General features: G+C 42.7%; 1 protein-coding gene across 1 annotated transcript in view; it reads right to left on the reverse strand.

The window, feature by feature from the left end:
• Positions 1–18,399, reverse strand: part of RFTN1 (raftlin, lipid raft linker 1) — a 187,895-nt gene that overhangs the window by 85,066 nt on the left and 84,430 nt on the right. Inside the window, exon 4 of the mRNA XM_081071626.1 lies at positions 6,086–6,194. Coding sequence (XP_080927752.1) covers positions 6,086–6,194 — 109 coding nt within the window. The remainder of the gene's footprint in view (positions 1–6,085; positions 6,195–18,399) is intronic.

Consider the following 18,399-nt stretch of genomic DNA (forward strand, 5'->3'; position numbering starts at 1 on the left):
ATAAAAAATCATTATCAACTTCTCCTAAACAAAGCAAGCCAACTAGTCAACCACACAACAGAAGGTCCGTATTTCCACCAGACAACAATGAGTGCATGCTAAGTAGTAGATGTCCCCTTGAGATAGGCATGTGTCTCCCAAATAATCACCTGAACCACTTTCTCACCGTCATTATTTGTCTGGCCCCTGTGGGCCTCTGAGTCTGCACCTCAGACACCCAAATCTCCATTCCTAGACTCCCCCTGAGCTCTAGCCTAACAACCACAACTGCCTTCTGGAATGTTCCCTTGAGTGTCCCACTGGCCCCTCAGTTCCCACAGGTCCATCACCAATTTCATTATTGCTCTGCCCCAAATGGCTGCTCATGCTGCGTTCCCCATCCTCACAAATGACCGCACCTCACATTTAAGTCACCTGAGTGTCGTCTTAGGTGCCTCTCTCTCCTTTTATGATGCATCTTAATGATTCTTCCTCTGCATTCCTCTTTTAATTTGTTCATTAACAAATATTTATTAACTTTTGGAGACATGGCAGTGAACAGGACATTCCCACTCCCAGCAATGCCTCACTTCTCACCCTCAGCCTCTTCTCTGTCCAGCCCCCAGCTCTTGTTCTTCCACAAGGAGGGCACACTCATTGCTGGAATTGCAGGTCATTTTGCCTTCCCTCCTCCCACCCGCCTCCCACCGGATTTACCTTTTAAAAATAGCACGGTTCTCATGGTTTGGGGTAGATGGGGTACAACGAGGAAGGGGAAGCCTTTTTACCATCATTTTCCTTTCACTCTGAATTTGCACTAATTAAAATTAGATTCTGCACTGCACTTGTAGAAATGAGGCTCTGAATACTCAACAATCAGCCAGAAATCAATGATGAGTCATTTATATACCACAGCAAAGTTTCATAATCCTGGGGATTTGGGATAGTTTGTTTCATTAAAAGGAGCCACTGACATTTAAAAAAATCTGTTGGGTTCCTTTCTTTAGAAGTCAAAGTATAAGCAGCATCATTTGGTTTTCTGAAGGGCAATGTATCTAGCTTAAGCCAGCCCTGAGTTCTGACCATATGTTGTCCCCCACAGGGTAAGGCAGGGGTCAGCCTCCCCTCCCCTCAACTGTCTTCATCCTAAAGTCTCTGTGGTCCAGGGTGAGACAAACCTAGTTCTAAGTAGCCCATGTAAGTCAGTGCCACCCCTCCATTGTAAAAGGGAGGGGATCTAAGGAACACATCCCAGAGCTGAGGGCCTGAGGGCAAAGGCTGCATCTCACCTGGACGATGGCATTCAGTGTGGCCTTCTTCCCTGGGCAACAGGGCCTGGAGACCCAGCCTTCATGGAGGGGAGGCCTGGAAGGTGCTCCCAAATCTGTCCCATGTATCAGACACAGTCGCATGCATCTACCTCCCATGCCCAACACGGCCTTCTGGCTGGGCCAGCCCCACTCAGTCCCTGAGAGCTGTGCAGAAGAGAGAATGGCACAGTGGTCATGCATGTGGCCTCTGGGTCAGACATGGTGGGTTCAAATCCTAGTTGTGCCTTTCACAGGTGCAACTTTGGGCAAAGTACATAGCTTCTCTGTGCCTCAGTTTCTTCACCTGTAAAATGGGGATAAGCCTTTCACAGGGGTGAGATGAGGGTGAAGAATCCAGTGCATGTAAAGCCCTTCAGCACAGTGTTGCCTGGCACACAGAAGGAATCCCTTAGTGGAGTAAAATCCCATTTAAAATTCAAATAAACCTATAGATACTTAAATATGGGGCCAGCAGCATTAATACAGCCAGAGAAATTTTTTTTTTCATGCTTTTCTGTATTCCTGATTCAGGGTAATTCCTGCCCCTGGAGTCTAGCACTCCAAGCCGCCTTCGTCTTTGTAGTCAACCCTGGTTTGAGTAGGGCTCTGTTTCATGTAATCCAAAGAACCCTGGCCAGAACAGGCTTCCTCCTCCCTTTGTTCATCTTACACTCCAGCCAAGCAGGACTTGACTCTTTCTCCGCCTTGACCCTTCTTCCCATGTTCCTGTCCACACCAGGAATAGTACTGGCCACCTCCCTCTCTACAAGTGTCCATCTCTCACTTTTCAGAGCCCTTATTCTAGACATCTCTCCAAAACCTCCCCCTGGCCACCTGGCTACAGAACCATCCTGCTCTGCCCACGTCCTGTTACTGCCCACTGGTGCCTCCGAGTCGAAGGACAGACCCAGGCTCCATCACTTAGCTGTCCCAGCCCCTGGGCACAGTCCTCGTCTCGTCTGAGCTGAGCTTCCTCCTGTCTGGAAGGGAGACATTGCTGCCACTGTGGTCTCTTAAATGGAATTATTGTGAAGCACAAACCAGGAACCCTGTGCAATGACTGAAAACTTTAAAGTGCTTTCTAAACATATAAGCACTTTCCCAAGATGCTCTGAAGAATGTAAAGTAATTTGAAGATGAAAATGTAGGCTCTTCATTCTATATTACTTTGTCTCCTTTACAATCCTCTGGGAACTCTAAAGAATAGGAAATCCCAAGGGGTCCCCACAAATCCAGCAGGCACGTAAGACAGGCTTTGGAAGTACCAGGAAGGCTGAACCTCCGTCCGGAACAGAGGTGGCACTGTCGCTCTCCCAAGCCTCACAACTCTCCGTCCCTCGAGCATTTGGTTCTAGGACTTGGAAAACACTCCAAGTCTGCCTATAAATCAGAATTTTAAATGTGCAGTGGTCCACAATAAATAATTTACATAAAGGACCAGTTGGATGGAGCACAGCAGGATACAAGAGGGAAAAACAAAATTCAGTAGCCCAGATTTAATGTGACCAGCCAAAGTGTGCAGAGAAATCATTACACCACATTGAAAGGAATAGAGAATCTTTATATATCTCCCTTCGTCCTCTGTGCAAAATCATGATGGAGAGGGGCGGTAAATTATGGCATCTTCAGCTAATTTTACATGACACAGATACAAACGACTTTATTTTTCCTAATTGTGAAAAATAATGATATCGCCTTACCCTCCTTCTATCCATGTTCTCTATCCAAAGGTTCTAATTTACAACATTTGGTGGAAAAGTAATACTGGGGCATTGTTCTTAAGGAAAAAAAAAAATTCTAATCACTGTGAGTACAATTCTAATATGCAGAGAAGAATATCAGCTTATCCTGCATGATGTTACAATGACAAAATGAGTTAATTACCATCTCATCGAAAGACAGATCTACTTGTCATAGGAACAGGAGCCATTATTTCACACAAAATAATGACCCAGATTAAAAGTAATGACTGCACGCTGTAGCCGCCGGTGACACAGCTTCGTCTTGGCCTAAGTGAATGGCAATTAACAAGTGTCACCACTCTATAGATATGTAGGGACCAAGCTATTCACTGAAAAAACACAAATGGATTTTAGTATAATTCTTCCCCGGAAGCTCCGGTGGTCTTCTACCTGTGTGATGACAGAAAAATTTACACATGTGTAAAATTCTGCCATCAGCTGGAATAGCTGTTGACCCTACAGAGGGGGATTCGGCTCCCCCCACCCCGCTCTTAGCACACAGAGGTGGTGTTTTCTCCAGAAATCCTGTCCAACAATAGAAAAGAGGAGCAGAGGGAAGGGGGCCCAGTCCCATCAATGTGTTCATCTTTTTCTGGTTGTCATGGCCACTAGCCTAGAAACTAAGCCAGAGCCAGCCAGCACTGAGAGGCAGGGATGCTGGGTATGTCCAGGTCCAGCCCTCAGCCACGACAGTGCAGGGGCAAATGGCAGGGTAGCCTCAGCACACCTGGGTTCCCCAAGGCAGGAAACTGGACTTCCATCCTGCTGAGCATAACCATGAACCACCTCTCTATGGAGATGAACAGAGGCGAGAGATTCTGGGGTACACATTTGGGGACAAACACTGGGTCAGAAATATCAGGGCTGCCCTAGCGTGCAAGTTGTCTTGTCTGTGTGGACCCAATAATTGTTATTGGAAAACCAGGGGTACGGCAGGTGCAGGATGGCACCGTGGGCTTTAGAGAAAGTGTACAATTTTTAAAATGTTAAAAACAGAATTCTTATACATACACAGTGAGCAGGTGTCAGTGACTGATGTAACTAATTATTGAACAAACATCAGATACGGAGGTACACACACACCCCCTCACACATAATCATTGGGGGGGGGGGGAATGGGACAAGAGTAAAAGTCAAATACAAAACTGGCTTGTTCTTCAGGACATACAAACCATAACTTTGAGGTTACCTCCTCTGCTGGACAGATGTCCATCTACACTTTGGACATGACAGTCTCTGAGTGCTCACTAATCAGGCTGCTGTCTCCTTAAGAACTGATATGGACACGAGGCAATGGGTCAGCCACATGCTGACCAGGTTTGGTTAAGACAAAAGCACCAAACCATGTTTCTTAAAAGAGCATATTTGATAGTTCGGCCAGAGCCTATGCCCTCATCTTACCCTCAAATATCCCAAGTATCTGAGTCTTAACCATAAAACCATCTCAAAAACTATGTTTTCCCCAGTACTCAGATCATGGGTTAAATTCCACCTCTAGGATGTCCCTTCACAAGTTTATTAGAACATTTTATTTGCAGTAATCCAGAGAAGATGGCCCTATTTATACAGACATCTATATAAGTTATACAAACAATCGTGCTCACAGGCTTATGCATGTCTGAACAAAAATTGCCATTTCCCCATTTCTTAAGTAATGATCTGAATTTTACCAGAGTAGAAAGAGTTTCCATTGTCCTAATAAAATTGCCAGAAATTCTGAGCTAAGAGATCATCTGATTCCTAGTCTCCAGTCTTGGCCCCCACCATGCATGAGTGGTTATTCCCAGGGCCTGGTAAAGCTTGAACACTCAATAAACGTTGAAGGGAAGGAAGCAGGAAGAGAACAAGAACAACAACAACAAAAGAATCATTAGGTGTTTAAAGGGACGATCTAATTATTTGACTCTGTTGCAAGATTTCTCTCCACAGCCTCCCACTGCTTTTACATCTGAGTCCTGGCCCCTTCTCTCACACTTCGTGCTCCCTTTTCTCCTCAGCTCCTCTGATCTTTTGATTCCCTTCACTCCCCAACCTCAAAGCTCCTCTGATCTTTTGATTCCCCTCACTCCCCAACCTGCCCCAGCCCAGCCTCATTACCAGATAACACCTTCTCATCCTTTCTGTCTCAGCTTGAGGCACCTCCCGGATACTCAAAACACACCATGTTACTCCCTCCTCAGGCCCCTGCTTCCCCCCGGGAATGCTCATCACACTCCTTCAGGATTTACCTGCCTGTGATGAGGACAAGAGGTCAGAGACCATTCCTATTTTGTTTTCTGTATCCTGTCACCTAGGACTATTACTGGCCCAATGGTGACCACCCACATATTTATTAATGAATTCACTAGGTGACTCACTGGATCTTAAACAAATCATCATCACCTCTACAGGATAGGGAACTGTCAATTCTTGTGGAAGACTAGGTAAGGGAGAACAAGATAAGCATTAAGTAATGAATTCAGGCCTCATTTGGGCAAGGGCATTCCTTCTGCAGTAAATGTCATCATATTGAAACTCTTGTGGATGCTGCAATTAGGTGGCAAGCTTCATATTGCATGAAGAGTTCAAAACCAGACACATTTCTGGGCAGAGAATGAATCCTGTGCAACTAGGCAACTTTCCTTGGTATAATCACAAACCAGTGGCCACAGGACTCTGCTATGTCCCGCACTAAGAACGGTGGGTAATTCGTGGCAATGAAGACCCACAGGATGAGTAGAAGCTAGGATCTGGAAGGTTCACACCACCTTAGGGATTTGAGAGGGAAGGTGGCAGTGGGTCTACAGGCCTGTCAGCTATTAACGTCACTCCAGCCTTAAAAGACAAGGTCCAGGATCCCACTAGCCACCTTGTTCCAGACTCAACTTCGGCCTGAGTAAGGTGTGGGAGGGGCTGCATCTTGGTGGGGTCGTTCAAAGGCCCAAGTCAGAGGAGGCCCTGGCTCCAGCCCAGCCCCGGGAGTGTGGCTGACCTGCCCTAAGCCAGCCCCTTGCCTGTTCTCTCAGGGGAGTGCTCTGCCACTCTGTTCAATTATATCCTGACTGCAGGGCTCACCTTCTTAATGAACTCTGGGATGATTTTTTTATCTGTCAGGTGAACTAAGGAGGAACAGCAGTCTAATTCCAAGGTGTAGCCTTCGTTGTGAAGATCAGTTTTCTGAGATCTGAAGAGAGAGGAAAACACACAAGATTAAGATTTTGCGCAATATAAAAAAAGTGTAGCTATTTAATAAAACCCCAAATTATTTCCTGAAAGTAAAGGCCAAAAGGCGCTGCGGAAAAATAATTCATAGTAAACAACTCAAGTAATATGAAGAGATCTACATCATGGAAAGACCTCCCAAACATATCATCAAGTAAAACACATCATTCTAGAATGATGGGTTTAGCACAATATGGCCTACACAGACACACAGACACACACACACACACACACACACACACACACACACACTCTCTCTCTCTCTCCAGTAATATATATTTCCCATTGGTTTATATCTTCCAAGGCACGGACAAAGAACTAGTACGACTCACAGCAAACCAATAACAACATATACCTCTGGCGGTAAATGTTGAGTCTGTATGGGTGCTGGGATTAGGGGAGGTAGTGGTGATCCAAAGTGATTTTAGCATTAGCTCTACTGTTTTTCACTTTTTCTGAAGCAAATATAGTCATCGCTTAGAAAGTTTAAAAACAATATTTAAAAGACTTTTAAAGGGTTCAATGTCTACAGAGGGAAATCGGGCAGTTTCTATCAAAATTAAAGATGCATTAAAAATAAGACTATTAGACAACTAACGCAGAAATTTTGGGAGAAGCATGGGTGCCTGAGGTAAACACCTTCCGTCCTCCGGTCAGTGCAGAGGTGTCCAGCGTGCCCCGCCGTCTCCCCACACTGGTGTTGGGGCTGCGTCTCCATCCCCACCATACAGACATGCACAGGACACACTACTGTACACACTCAGGAAAACCAGAGGCAAGTGGTCCCTAGGACATTCCACCACTTCAGCCATTCCTTTGAGGGGCTCCTGGGTGACACTAACTTGGGACTTAGGAACTCCTGGAAGCCACATGGGAGCCAGAAATTGAAGGTGATTCCTTGGCCCAGGCAGGTATAAGCATCCGGAAGTGGGGTGACAGAACACATTCTCACTTCATGGGGAGCGACACTTAGAGACCAAGGCCCAGGCTCCATCCAGGGCTCACACCACATGCACAGCCACTCTCTACTGGAGGAGCGGCTGAGCAAGACCACTTATGAGGAGGGACCCCTGCCAGCCCCCGTGAGAGCAGGTGTGGCCAGAAAACTCTTAAAGTGGGCACTTCCACACTGAACTCCTGAGACACGTATATCCCACCAAAAAAAGAAAAGAAAAAAGAAACAGTTTTTGAATGCATATTTGCTATAATACTTTTAAAATGATTTCTAAAATAGCATTCAAATCAATTTATGCTACCATTAATTATCTGGGCATGATTTACATGAAATTCAAAAGTGAAAATATTAAAGATGATTTGGTGTTCCCTAGGTGTGCAACTGTGATTGGGTAAGCAAACATCAACAGCATATTTTGATTTTTATTTTTCCTTCTAACATATCCTTTCAGGAGTAGGGACTAAGGCACATGCTTTTGAAATGCAAAAGAACAAACTCATTCCAAACTGGTCAAACTGGGATAAACTAATTCCAAAAGAATAAGCTAATTCTGCACCCCAGACTTCTTGCCTTAAAACTTCATCGGAGACAAGATTCATGCTTTCCTTCCCCACCCCCAACCCCCGACATTCTCTTCCCCCCACCCTCCCCAACAAAACACATACTAAGAGGAACAAAAGCAGAAGACTTTTGAAAGAGAAGACTTGGTCATGACATCCTGGCATATGTTTTGTGTGGGGTCTCAAACAACAAAGACAGACGTGGGAGGAGAAGAGTTCTAAGACATGACACCCCAGCTTCTCCACCACAATGAAAACTAACATCAGGCTGTATGAGGTCATTTATAAATACCCACCAAGATTTTAAAGGATGAAGTTGAAAAATAGTCGTCATTTAAGGTAAGTCAACACTGTATTTACTCAGTAAAACACCCATGAAATGAATGCAGGGAAGAAAAGTGTCCTTAAGCAACTCACAGTCCAGATTGGCAAGGCATCGTCTTTAGTACAGGATCTAATAACTACCACCTTTGGTGCTGAAACAAGCAATTCTATAAGAAGAAAGGCAGCTCTGGTTCATTTCGACAGATAATTAACTCAGTTACATCAGAACTGAAAGAAGTACAAAAGATCAACAAATATCAGCATTATTACAAATTTTCTAGATGAAACATGAAAAAAACCACATCTCTGCATATGGTCTCTTGGAAAAGCAAATCCAATACATATTGGTGGAACGGATGAGCAATACTAATAAGACTCCCTTTGCCTTAGGAATTACTTCTGCAATTTGAAACACAAGGATTGTAACACTGAAGAATGGTTGCAGGGGGAGGAGGCAGCAAAGACCCCTGAATCCTCTGAGGACAGATGCTGGCTGCCCAAGCCTGGAAGTCACAGCACTCTTTGAGGGAGCTGGCCAGAGCTGGGTCACACAGAAGTCACACAGAAACTCTTTCCCTGCCACTAACCTTGTGAAAAACAGTGTCAAATCCACAAGCAGAGGTTGCCTGTAGGGCTACCAGAGGGAGTTTCTGGGCCCCTCAGCATTGGGGGGTGTGGCAAACATGGTTGTTGTGCCCCACCCCAATGATGCCCACCTCCTGGCATTCATGCCTTTGTAGTCCCTCCCCTTGAGTGAGGGCAGGACCGGTGACTTGCTTCCAATCAACAGAACATGGCAAAGGAGATAGGGTGTCACTTTCGTGATTGTGTTATGCTATAAGATTCTGTCTTAACAGACTGGTGCTAGAGACTCCCCTTGCTGACTCTGAAGAGGTAAACTGCCATGCTGTGAGAGGGCATGTGGCAAGGAACTGTGGCCAGCCCCTGGCCAACAGTCAGCAAGAAACAGGAACCTCAGTACTACAACTGCAAGGAAATGAATTCTGCCAACAACCTGAGGGAGCACAGAGGCAGATCTTTCCCCAGTCGAGCCTCTGATGAGACCGCAGGCCCAGCCAACACCTATAAAGCAGCCTGATGCCACCTGAAGCAGAGAATCCAGATAAGTGACAGAAACTCTGACATAATAAATGTATGTTGTTTTGAGCCACTAAGTTTATGATAAGTTATTCCAGAGCATAGAAAACTAATAGCCGTTGCTGAGGAGGATGACATGACAGCTTCATATTCATAACAGGCCACTCCCTGGTGGCCAGGTCCAGGCCCAGGCTCATAAGATCCAATCAGACATCTGAGAGCTGCCGCTGACTGGCAGTGAGTGTTCTATACCCTGAGGGCAAGGAACACCCTGGCCCAGAGAAGCAGACATCCTCTAGGAAGTGGCTCCAGGGACTGTGGCCTGGCCCTCTGAGGGATCACAACACGAGGGAACAGATATTCTGCCGGCAATCAAGTTCTTAAGGAAGAAGCAGTACGCCGAAATGCTCAGCTGAGCAGGCATTCACCACCGTCCTCAGGTGGGAGGGAAACACCAATTTTGTTTCCTCAAAGTCTCTGTCCTTGTGTCATCCTGGAAAAAAAATATGGAAAACCACCAAACTTCTCCTGGCCTGAAGCCCAGATGGCTTCCACTTCTGAAAAGGACAGAGAGCTCTGGGTTTAAACCAGGATAAGGAGGGACACACAATGCATTTCTGGAGATGTAGGATTAACTACCAGTCAAAGTCGCTCTTACCTGGAAATTAACACCAAGTACTCTGAGATGAAGGGCAGGCACTCTGAGAAGCACAGTGACATATGCTTCCCATCTCCCTCCTGCCTCCACTCCACAATTTCCTCTTGATTTATTAGTTCGAGGCTACAGGTTCCATAGCTAACTAGAGGTGGGTCACTTACCAGCTGTGTGTCTCTGGACAATTCATTTAAACTTCCTGTGCCTTGGTGTTTTTTTTTCACTGTTAAATGGGACTATATGAGTAGCTATCTCTTAACATCACTGTAAGGATAAATAAAATAAAATCCTGTAACGCACTTCACACCGGGCATGACATGAGATCAGGGCTCCACACATATTAGCTGCGGTTAATCTATTACTGTCATCTGTAACTGTCTTCTTTACCGTCCCAGCACACTTTCTTCACAGTTCATAATTATTCACTCAATAAATATTGACCACACTGCTATTGTGTACCAGACACTAAGCTTTGGCATATATCTACAGACAGAGGAGACAAAATCTCTGCCCTCATGGAACTTACAATCTAGTGGAGGCATATTCACGAGTATATAACAGACTGTTTCCAATGGTGGTAAGCAATAAAGGAAAACAAACAAACAGAGCAAGTAAGAAGAATCAGGAGCGGGGAAGGGAAGCTTCCGTTTTCATGAGAGAAGTCAGGGCAGTCTCACTGAGAAGGTGACATTTGGAATAAAGACCTATCGGAGGTGAGGAATTGGCCATGCTGATATCCAGGACAAGAGCTTCCAGGCAGAGGGAAGAGCTACTGCACGGGCCTGAACCTGAGGCCTTGTGGCTGGAGCTCAGCGAACAAAGGACACAGAGGAGGAAGAGGAGATAAGTCAGAGAGCCACTGGGGAGCTCAATACTGCACACCTTGCAGGCCATAATAAAGACAGTGGCTTTTACTCAGAATGACAAGGGAAGCCGTTGGAAGGTGTTGAATAGAGAAGTTACATGATCTGATTTACTTTACAAGGAGCCCTCTGGCAGGAGGGAGGCAGTGAAGAGACTAACTCAGTGCTGCAGGCCGGCGATGATGATGGCAGCTCAAAGTGGGTTGGTGGCAGCATAGCAGTGGCGGGGAGTGCGGGATTCTGGATGTATTTTCAAAGTAAAACCTTCAAGATTTCATTATAGACAGGTTGTAGGATGTGAAAAGAAGAAAGCAGATGAAGACAACTCCAAGGGTTTCTGCCTCAGCAGCTGGGGGGATGGAAGACGTTGTCACAACATCATCCCCACATGGTGGGGAAGGGTGAGCGTGGCACAGGCTTGGGAGGAAGATCAAGAATTCAGTTTCAGATGTGCTCAACTTGACATACGGAGCAGACATCCAAGTAGAGATGTCTGGTAGACACTTTACTATATAGTTGAATCCATGCTTTAGGAGATGGGTCTGGAGATGTAAATTTGGGAGCCATCAGCTTCCAGATGGTATTTAAAGCATGAGACAAGATGAGATCTCAATGAACACAAAGAGAGAATAGTCAACGACTGACCTTTGGGACCATGAAAAGACTGGGGAGAAAAGAGGGAACAGCAGCAAAGGAGACAAAGAAGGAGCAATCTGGGAGGAAGGAGGAAAACCAAGAGAACATTCTGTCCCGGAAGTCAAATCGAGAGAGCATGTCAAAGAGGAGGGTATGAGCCACCCTGTCAATTGCTTCAGTTAACAGATTTTTAATTTTCAATTTATTTATCCTTTTGCAATCCCAAGAGGGAAGTTGGATTTAACTCACCCTATAGAAACAGGTATGAAGAAACCTGCTTACATTTAATATATTATCTTGTTAAATGGGCTGATTGTCAACTTAATCTGTGGATCTGGGTTCAGAAAATAGTTTGGCTCCTTGAAAAAAAAAAAAATCTTCGTGCTGCTAGGTTATATCTCAGAAACAGGCTGGGGAAAAATTAACTAAAAAGAGCTCTGACCCATCTCACACCTTGGGGCCCTCACTAGCACATGGCATTGGAGAGTTGAGAATGATTTACTTCCACTCATTACAAAGGAAGAGGGAATAAAAGTATATTACTGAGCAGAGATGCAATGTCCTGAAAGCCAAGAATGAGTAAGACAAATGAACTCAAATTCTTAGAGTGCAGCAACAGTGTTAACAAGGTACAAAAACATAGCAGTCCTGACTGCTTAGGACACTGGAGAAGCAGCTGAGACATCACAGCCCAGCTAAATTTTAAAAAGCCATCATATAACATGACAGTTAATGCAGTGTGGTAGCCTGTTTTGCATCCCGGAATTGAAAGAGAACATTAATAGAACAACTGATGAAATGCAAATAAAATCCAATATTTGGTTAATAGTAATGGACCAATGTCAATTTCTTAGTTCTCACAAATGCACCATGGCAATGTAAAATATTAATGATGGGGGAAACTCAGTGAAGGGTATATGGAAAGTCTCTGTAATTTTTTGTTAAATCTAAAATTAAACCCAAATGGAATCTATTTTAAAAAAAGAAAGAAGGAAAGCCATATACTTTGGGGGATTTGTGTGTTTGTTTTGATTCTATAACGTTTATTCTCCGAGTCAGTGTTTCTAGCCCTAAAGTACACCTACACCCTTTCCTGACTATTCTTCTCATATGAGCCCTTTCAAATCACATGAGCGCAATGACTGAAATAACTGGGTCTGGGGGAGAAAAGAATACTCTTTGATTGTGCCCCAGTTTTAGGCACTGAAACAATCTAGCAAGCAAACCTTGGGCTCCGTGACTCTGACAGGATTTCCCCATGAGGCAGGCATTCTTAGTCCCGGCTGTGTTCAATCTTAGGATCACGTGGGGAGCTCTCACAATTTCTGATTTAATTGGTATAGGTATGGCCCAAGCAAAGGGACTTTGAAAACGCCCAGGTGATTCTAACATCCAATCAGGATGGAGAACCACTGCCTAGGCAGGGTATGCTGTAACTGCCACTCTGCTTTTCTTTGGGAGATAACTGAACAAGTCATAGAAAAGAGAAAATATAGAAAGAATGACTTGTAGATACCAGTATGCAGACTCCTCTACCTGCAGAAGAAGATAAACCTCCAAGAAAAAGAACCAGAGATAAAGGAAATATAAGAGACTGCTATCTATGCCACTTTTGATTAGAAAAACTCGAACGTATTTTCAACTTATTTTCATTTTTTGATTGTGGTAAAATATACATAAGGTTTACTGTTTTAACCACTTCTAAGTGTGTAATTCAGTGTCATTAAGTAGATTCACAATGTTGTGCAACCATCACCATTATCCATTTCCAGAACTTTTCCATCATCCCAACAGTCCTTGTTTCTTTGACACCTTATAAATAGGACTGGGGCCAAAAATGAATGTGAACAAGTAGAAAATTTAGATTTGTCCAACAAACACATCAAAGCAGATTTAGATACTGAACATCTGTGCACAAACCTTTCCTAAGCTTAGGGTACGAGCGCAAAGTACCCAGGTGCAAAAGTACCTCAGATGTCACACAACTGTCCACAGATGCCAGAGTTGTTTAAGACCATAATAAAGACCACCAATTCTGTGTTACACTGACCTGATGACTCATACACGAACATCAACTGTAATAAAAACTGTGTGCAAACGCAGAGCTACACCCAGAGAGCCTCGCCCCTCACAATTGTCACGCCTGCCAAGAGTTGTATGCTCATTCTCCAGGCAGCCAGTAAAATGCAACCACGGGACACAGACTCGAAGGGCCACAAACAATGAGTAAAAAAGGATTGTTTTTTTTTCCTCCACCAACTATTTTCATGTATTTATTCATTTAAATTCAATTTTTATTCAGTTACAGTTGACACACAATATATATTTTATACTAGTTTCAGGTAAACAGCACAGTGGTTAGACATTTATATGATTTATGCAGTGATTCCCCAGGTTAGTCTAGTACCCATCTGGCACTATGTGTATATACTTGTTGCAACATTCCTGACTGTACTCTCCATGCTGTACTTTACACCCCCGTGAGTATTTTGTAACTACATATTTGTATTTCTTAATCTCTTCACCTTTTCCACCCAGCTCCCCAACCCCGCTTCCCCTCTGGCAACCATCCGTTTGTTCTCTGTATCTATGAGTCTGTTTCTCTTTTGCTTATTCATTGATTTTGTTAAGAGGGTATTTTTTGACCAAAAACACATAATCTAGACACGTTGTTCTCAATAAGATACAGAATGGTCTCCATGTGCACCAAGAAATATGCTCTCCCCTATTTTTCATCAAACACAGAGTCCTGTCAGCTGCCCTGTCCCATCCCCATTTCTGAGAGCAGTGTGGCTTCAGAAAAACTTGTCTCCACCACGAGACAAGTCAGAGTGCAGGAGTGATATAAAATGGCAAGTGTGGTATAACGATGGTAGGGGGGCGACAATGGCAGCAGTGAGAACCACGGTGAACTGGGCAGTTTATATCGCAGCCATTATTGGGAGTTCCACGCCATGGTTGCCAAATCTCGTTTTTCAAATAAGAAGTCAACTTTTGTGTTTTCAGGTCAGCCACAACTGTCAAATTTTGGCTCCAAGGAATGTTGAATGTTATGTAGGCCACCATATTTGGGATTGAATTTGACCTCTGAGCCACCAGTCTCTGGCTTATATACACAAAGCTCCAGTGTGAGCCACAGAAGGCTGGATGCCAGGGAAAAGATAAAAGTGAACAGATTATCTAATTCTGTAATAATCAGAATAACTAACCCATAAACCCAACCCTGATATTTCATTCCTTGTAATGACTCAGCAGATTCTTTTTCTCAGTATTCCTGCGATCCAACCAGACCATGGCCAGTACATTTATTTACAAGGCCTCTGTCTGCAGTTACAGTGGCTGGGACATAACCATTTCCTAAGCTAAGAACATGCTTGTAATGCTTACGAGTGTTTCAATACTTGAAATTAGCACAGGCAAAAGGGTTAATCCTCAAATTATTCTGACAAAATGCCAAGGAGCAAATTGAATACCCATTTTGGTCTCATGGCAGATCTGAAATCAGGCTACTAAAAAACAAATGCCTGTTGAAAAACTATTATAAACTGTGCTTTTAAAATAATAAGCACATGAATAAAAACATCATAACACTATTTTAAAATAATAAGCATGTAACAGATCTCACTTCAACTCATAAATCCCTTAGATAGCTTCAAAGACTATGAGTTTAAACATCTTCTTTTTCCCAGGACACTAAACATAGCTTGAACGTGAGTTATGAAAAGAAAGGACAGAGAATGTGCAGTTCATCAATAAGGCTATTTTTGTTTCATTTAGGAATAATCAGAAAGAAATAGTAACAAACATAAACTTAGATTACTAGGCACTTCTCCAACTAGAGAAAAATATTACTAAATTACAGAAGCAAATTTTCTATCTCTGGGAAAACAGGAAGAAATTTTAAGATTATTTTCCCCAAGGCAACACCAAGTTCAAGTAGAATGATCAGAATGGCTCTTTTTTTTTTTAAATGAGTAGTAGAGACGGAAATTAGCTACAGATTCAAGAAAGATTTGTCAATAAAAGAAAGAAAAAAAAAGGTTTTTTTCTAGTTTCATTAGCCTATTTAAAACGAATGACATTAAAAACATCTATTTATTTATTCATCTATTTATCATCTCTTGACCACTGACCATATACAAGGAAGGCAATGAGTTAGATCCTGCCCTTAAGAAACTTGTAGTCTAAGAAAGATAAACTATATATAAACAAAAGTGCTATGCGAATTCAGTTATTTCCATTGTCTGGAATCAGGGACATTTTAAAAAAGTAAGGAGCATATAAGCTGAGTCTGAAGATGCATGGAAATTAGTGGTGGATAAAATGGATACAATAGATGCAATGGACAAAAGGCCATTCCAGGCCCCAAGAAAAGAAATTAGTGAGGACCTACATGTAAAAAGCCATGAGTTATATGATGTAATTAATAAATAGGTCAGTTCAGTAGAAGACACGTGAAGGTGAAGGTTGCTTTATAGTTCAGCTGCATAAGGAAACACGAGCCTAATGAGTGTATGGAAGAATCTGCTGTTAGGGTGAATCTGAGATTTAGGCTCTGCAGTAGCTAGAGCAGAGAAGTTAAGAAATGAGGCTTGAAAGAAAGGATGGGTGCATGTCGCTACAGTATGGTACTGGACTTCATTTTGAGGTAAAGGAGAGTCATGGACTGTCTTAAATAAAAGAAGATACTAAAGTATGGATTTTAGGAAAATTAAGCAAGCAGCATGGTGTATGATGTAGGAAGAGGGGAAGATTTCAGGAGAGTAGAAACAAAGAGCTGAGCTAAAATTTTTGTAGAGGGAGTGGATGGATGGGAGAGAGATTTTAGGTATTGTCTCTTCAGTTGGTGGTAGTTGGAGCTGGGGAGAGCTGCTTAGCTGCTTCTCACAGATGCTCTCACGACAATGGGGAAAACAATTCAGGTAAATTTTTTGACCTTCTCTTTGCAAAATGAACCAAATGGAGAGGAGAGGAAAGGAGAGGAGGGGAAAGGAGGGGAGGGGAGAGGAGGGGAGGGCAGAGGAAGGGAGGGGAGGGAAGGAAAGGGGAAAGGGAAAAGAAAATTGAGGCTGCTGTTGTCAAAAGTTTCCCCTAATAGTGAAGCGTAAGAAATGCTTGAGGAAAAAATAGACAAGTAAACAAATCCTAGGGAGTCTTTAAATAAAGCACCCAACTACAGTGTCCATCTGGGGAGTTCTGAAGTAGAAAGTAAGAAGAAAGAAAAGAATTAACCCATTGAATGGTCACTGCCCTTTCTTCTGATTTTTCCCTTTCTCATTCACTAATAGACATTCATCATTTCTGTTGATAAGGGTTTGGTATCACCGGGAACATTCTGGAAATGATGGGGGGAGATGTGTAAATGATACCCTAACCACACGCTCTCTTAGGGAGCTGTGCACTGCCAAGTGGGCATCTAACTATGTAACTCTTATTTATTTTAGAGAAATCTTGCCACATCCTGTCTTTCTGCTTACAGTTAGGGCTGGCTCCCTGTGATAAACCATCAGACATTGCGCAACAAAAGGAGTTCACCATTAACCTTAAAAGGCAAGAGGAAAACAAACAGACAAGCTTTACCCCAGTGGTCCCTGTATAATGTACCTGTGAAAGGATTTCAATCCCCACCAACCTGAAGTACAGAAACGAGAACAATCACAAAGTACAGAATTTGGGGCAGATTCTTACTTTCTCCAGAATCCTGTAAGGCTCCTCATTTACAACGACATGGAAAGGACTGATATTAGTATTAGTGCATACATAATATTTTAGCACAAACATAATACTGAATAAAAACCGGTCTGTGTGATATTTTCTGCTTCAGAAAAGTCACATTATCTGCAAACAAAAATAACCGTAAGCGTTCCACACATGAACACTCTTCATAAAACTCTCTCATGGGCCAGGTCCAGTTGAGTCACAGGAAGTCTCTTTTCTATCTACATTGAATGCACATGCTCTAATTCAAGTTTGCTTATCCTTTCCTTCTTTTCTAGATCTTCCAACCTACACCCTCTGAGTCAGATGATGGAAATATTCTGTATCTGCTCTGCTCAATACAGTAACCACTACCCACAGGTTGCTACCAAGCACGTAAAATGTGGCTAGTGCAATGGAGGAACTGATTTACATTTTATTTAATTTTAATTTAAATTGCTAATGTGGATAGTGGTTACCTAATAGAAAAGCACAGCTTCGCTCTACTTTCAAACTTTATCTTAATGGTATTACCCTCAATCAGCAATTACTTCACAGAAGAAATGTTAAACCATTTGTATGCTTCATGAGGGTTAATTTAGTTAAAACTACAAAAAATAATCCACAAATCTACTTCACTAAATTCTTGATTGAAAGTGTTCTTCTGGATAATATCGTAAAAACTATTCATAGTGTCAGATGGATACTAGACTTTCCGGGAGGATCACTTCATAAGGTATATAAATGTCTAACCACTATATTATATACCTGAAACGAATATAAAATAATATCCAATGTCAACTCTAATTAAAAAATAGTCATGGGATATAAAGTACAGCATAGAGAAATGGTCAATAATATTGTAATAACTATGTACAGTGTGAGATAGGTAATAGACTTATTGGGGTGATCACTTTGTGAGGTATATAAATGTCTAATTACTATGTTGTTTTATGCATCTAGAACTAATAAAAAAAAATGTATTCCTTTGAATCCAGACTCCCTCGGGACCCACCCTGCTCCATACAGACAGGTGACCTCTACATCTTCATCCAACTAGGACACCACCTTCACACTGAATGTTAAGCATCAGTAATCTATAATTTCCTTCCTAATTTTTCAACATACATAAATACACATAGAAACCTCAGTTCTCCTTCAACATGCATATGTCTATCCCATTTGAGTAACAACTGGTCTAGACAGTACATAGAATTTTCAGAAGGAGCACAACGCTCCAAAATAAAACTTGACTTCCAACAATAATATTGAATTCTATATTCTTGAAAACACCTGGTAGAAATTCATCTCAAATTAGCATGTAAATAAATTACAAATTTCAACAGGGTTTACTGGGAACTGAAGAAAATCACTTTAGA

Source organism: Rhinolophus hipposideros, assembly GCF_964194185.1.
Source record: "Rhinolophus hipposideros genome assembly, chromosome: 14".
Taxonomy (NCBI): Eukaryota; Metazoa; Chordata; class Mammalia; order Chiroptera; family Rhinolophidae; genus Rhinolophus; species Rhinolophus hipposideros.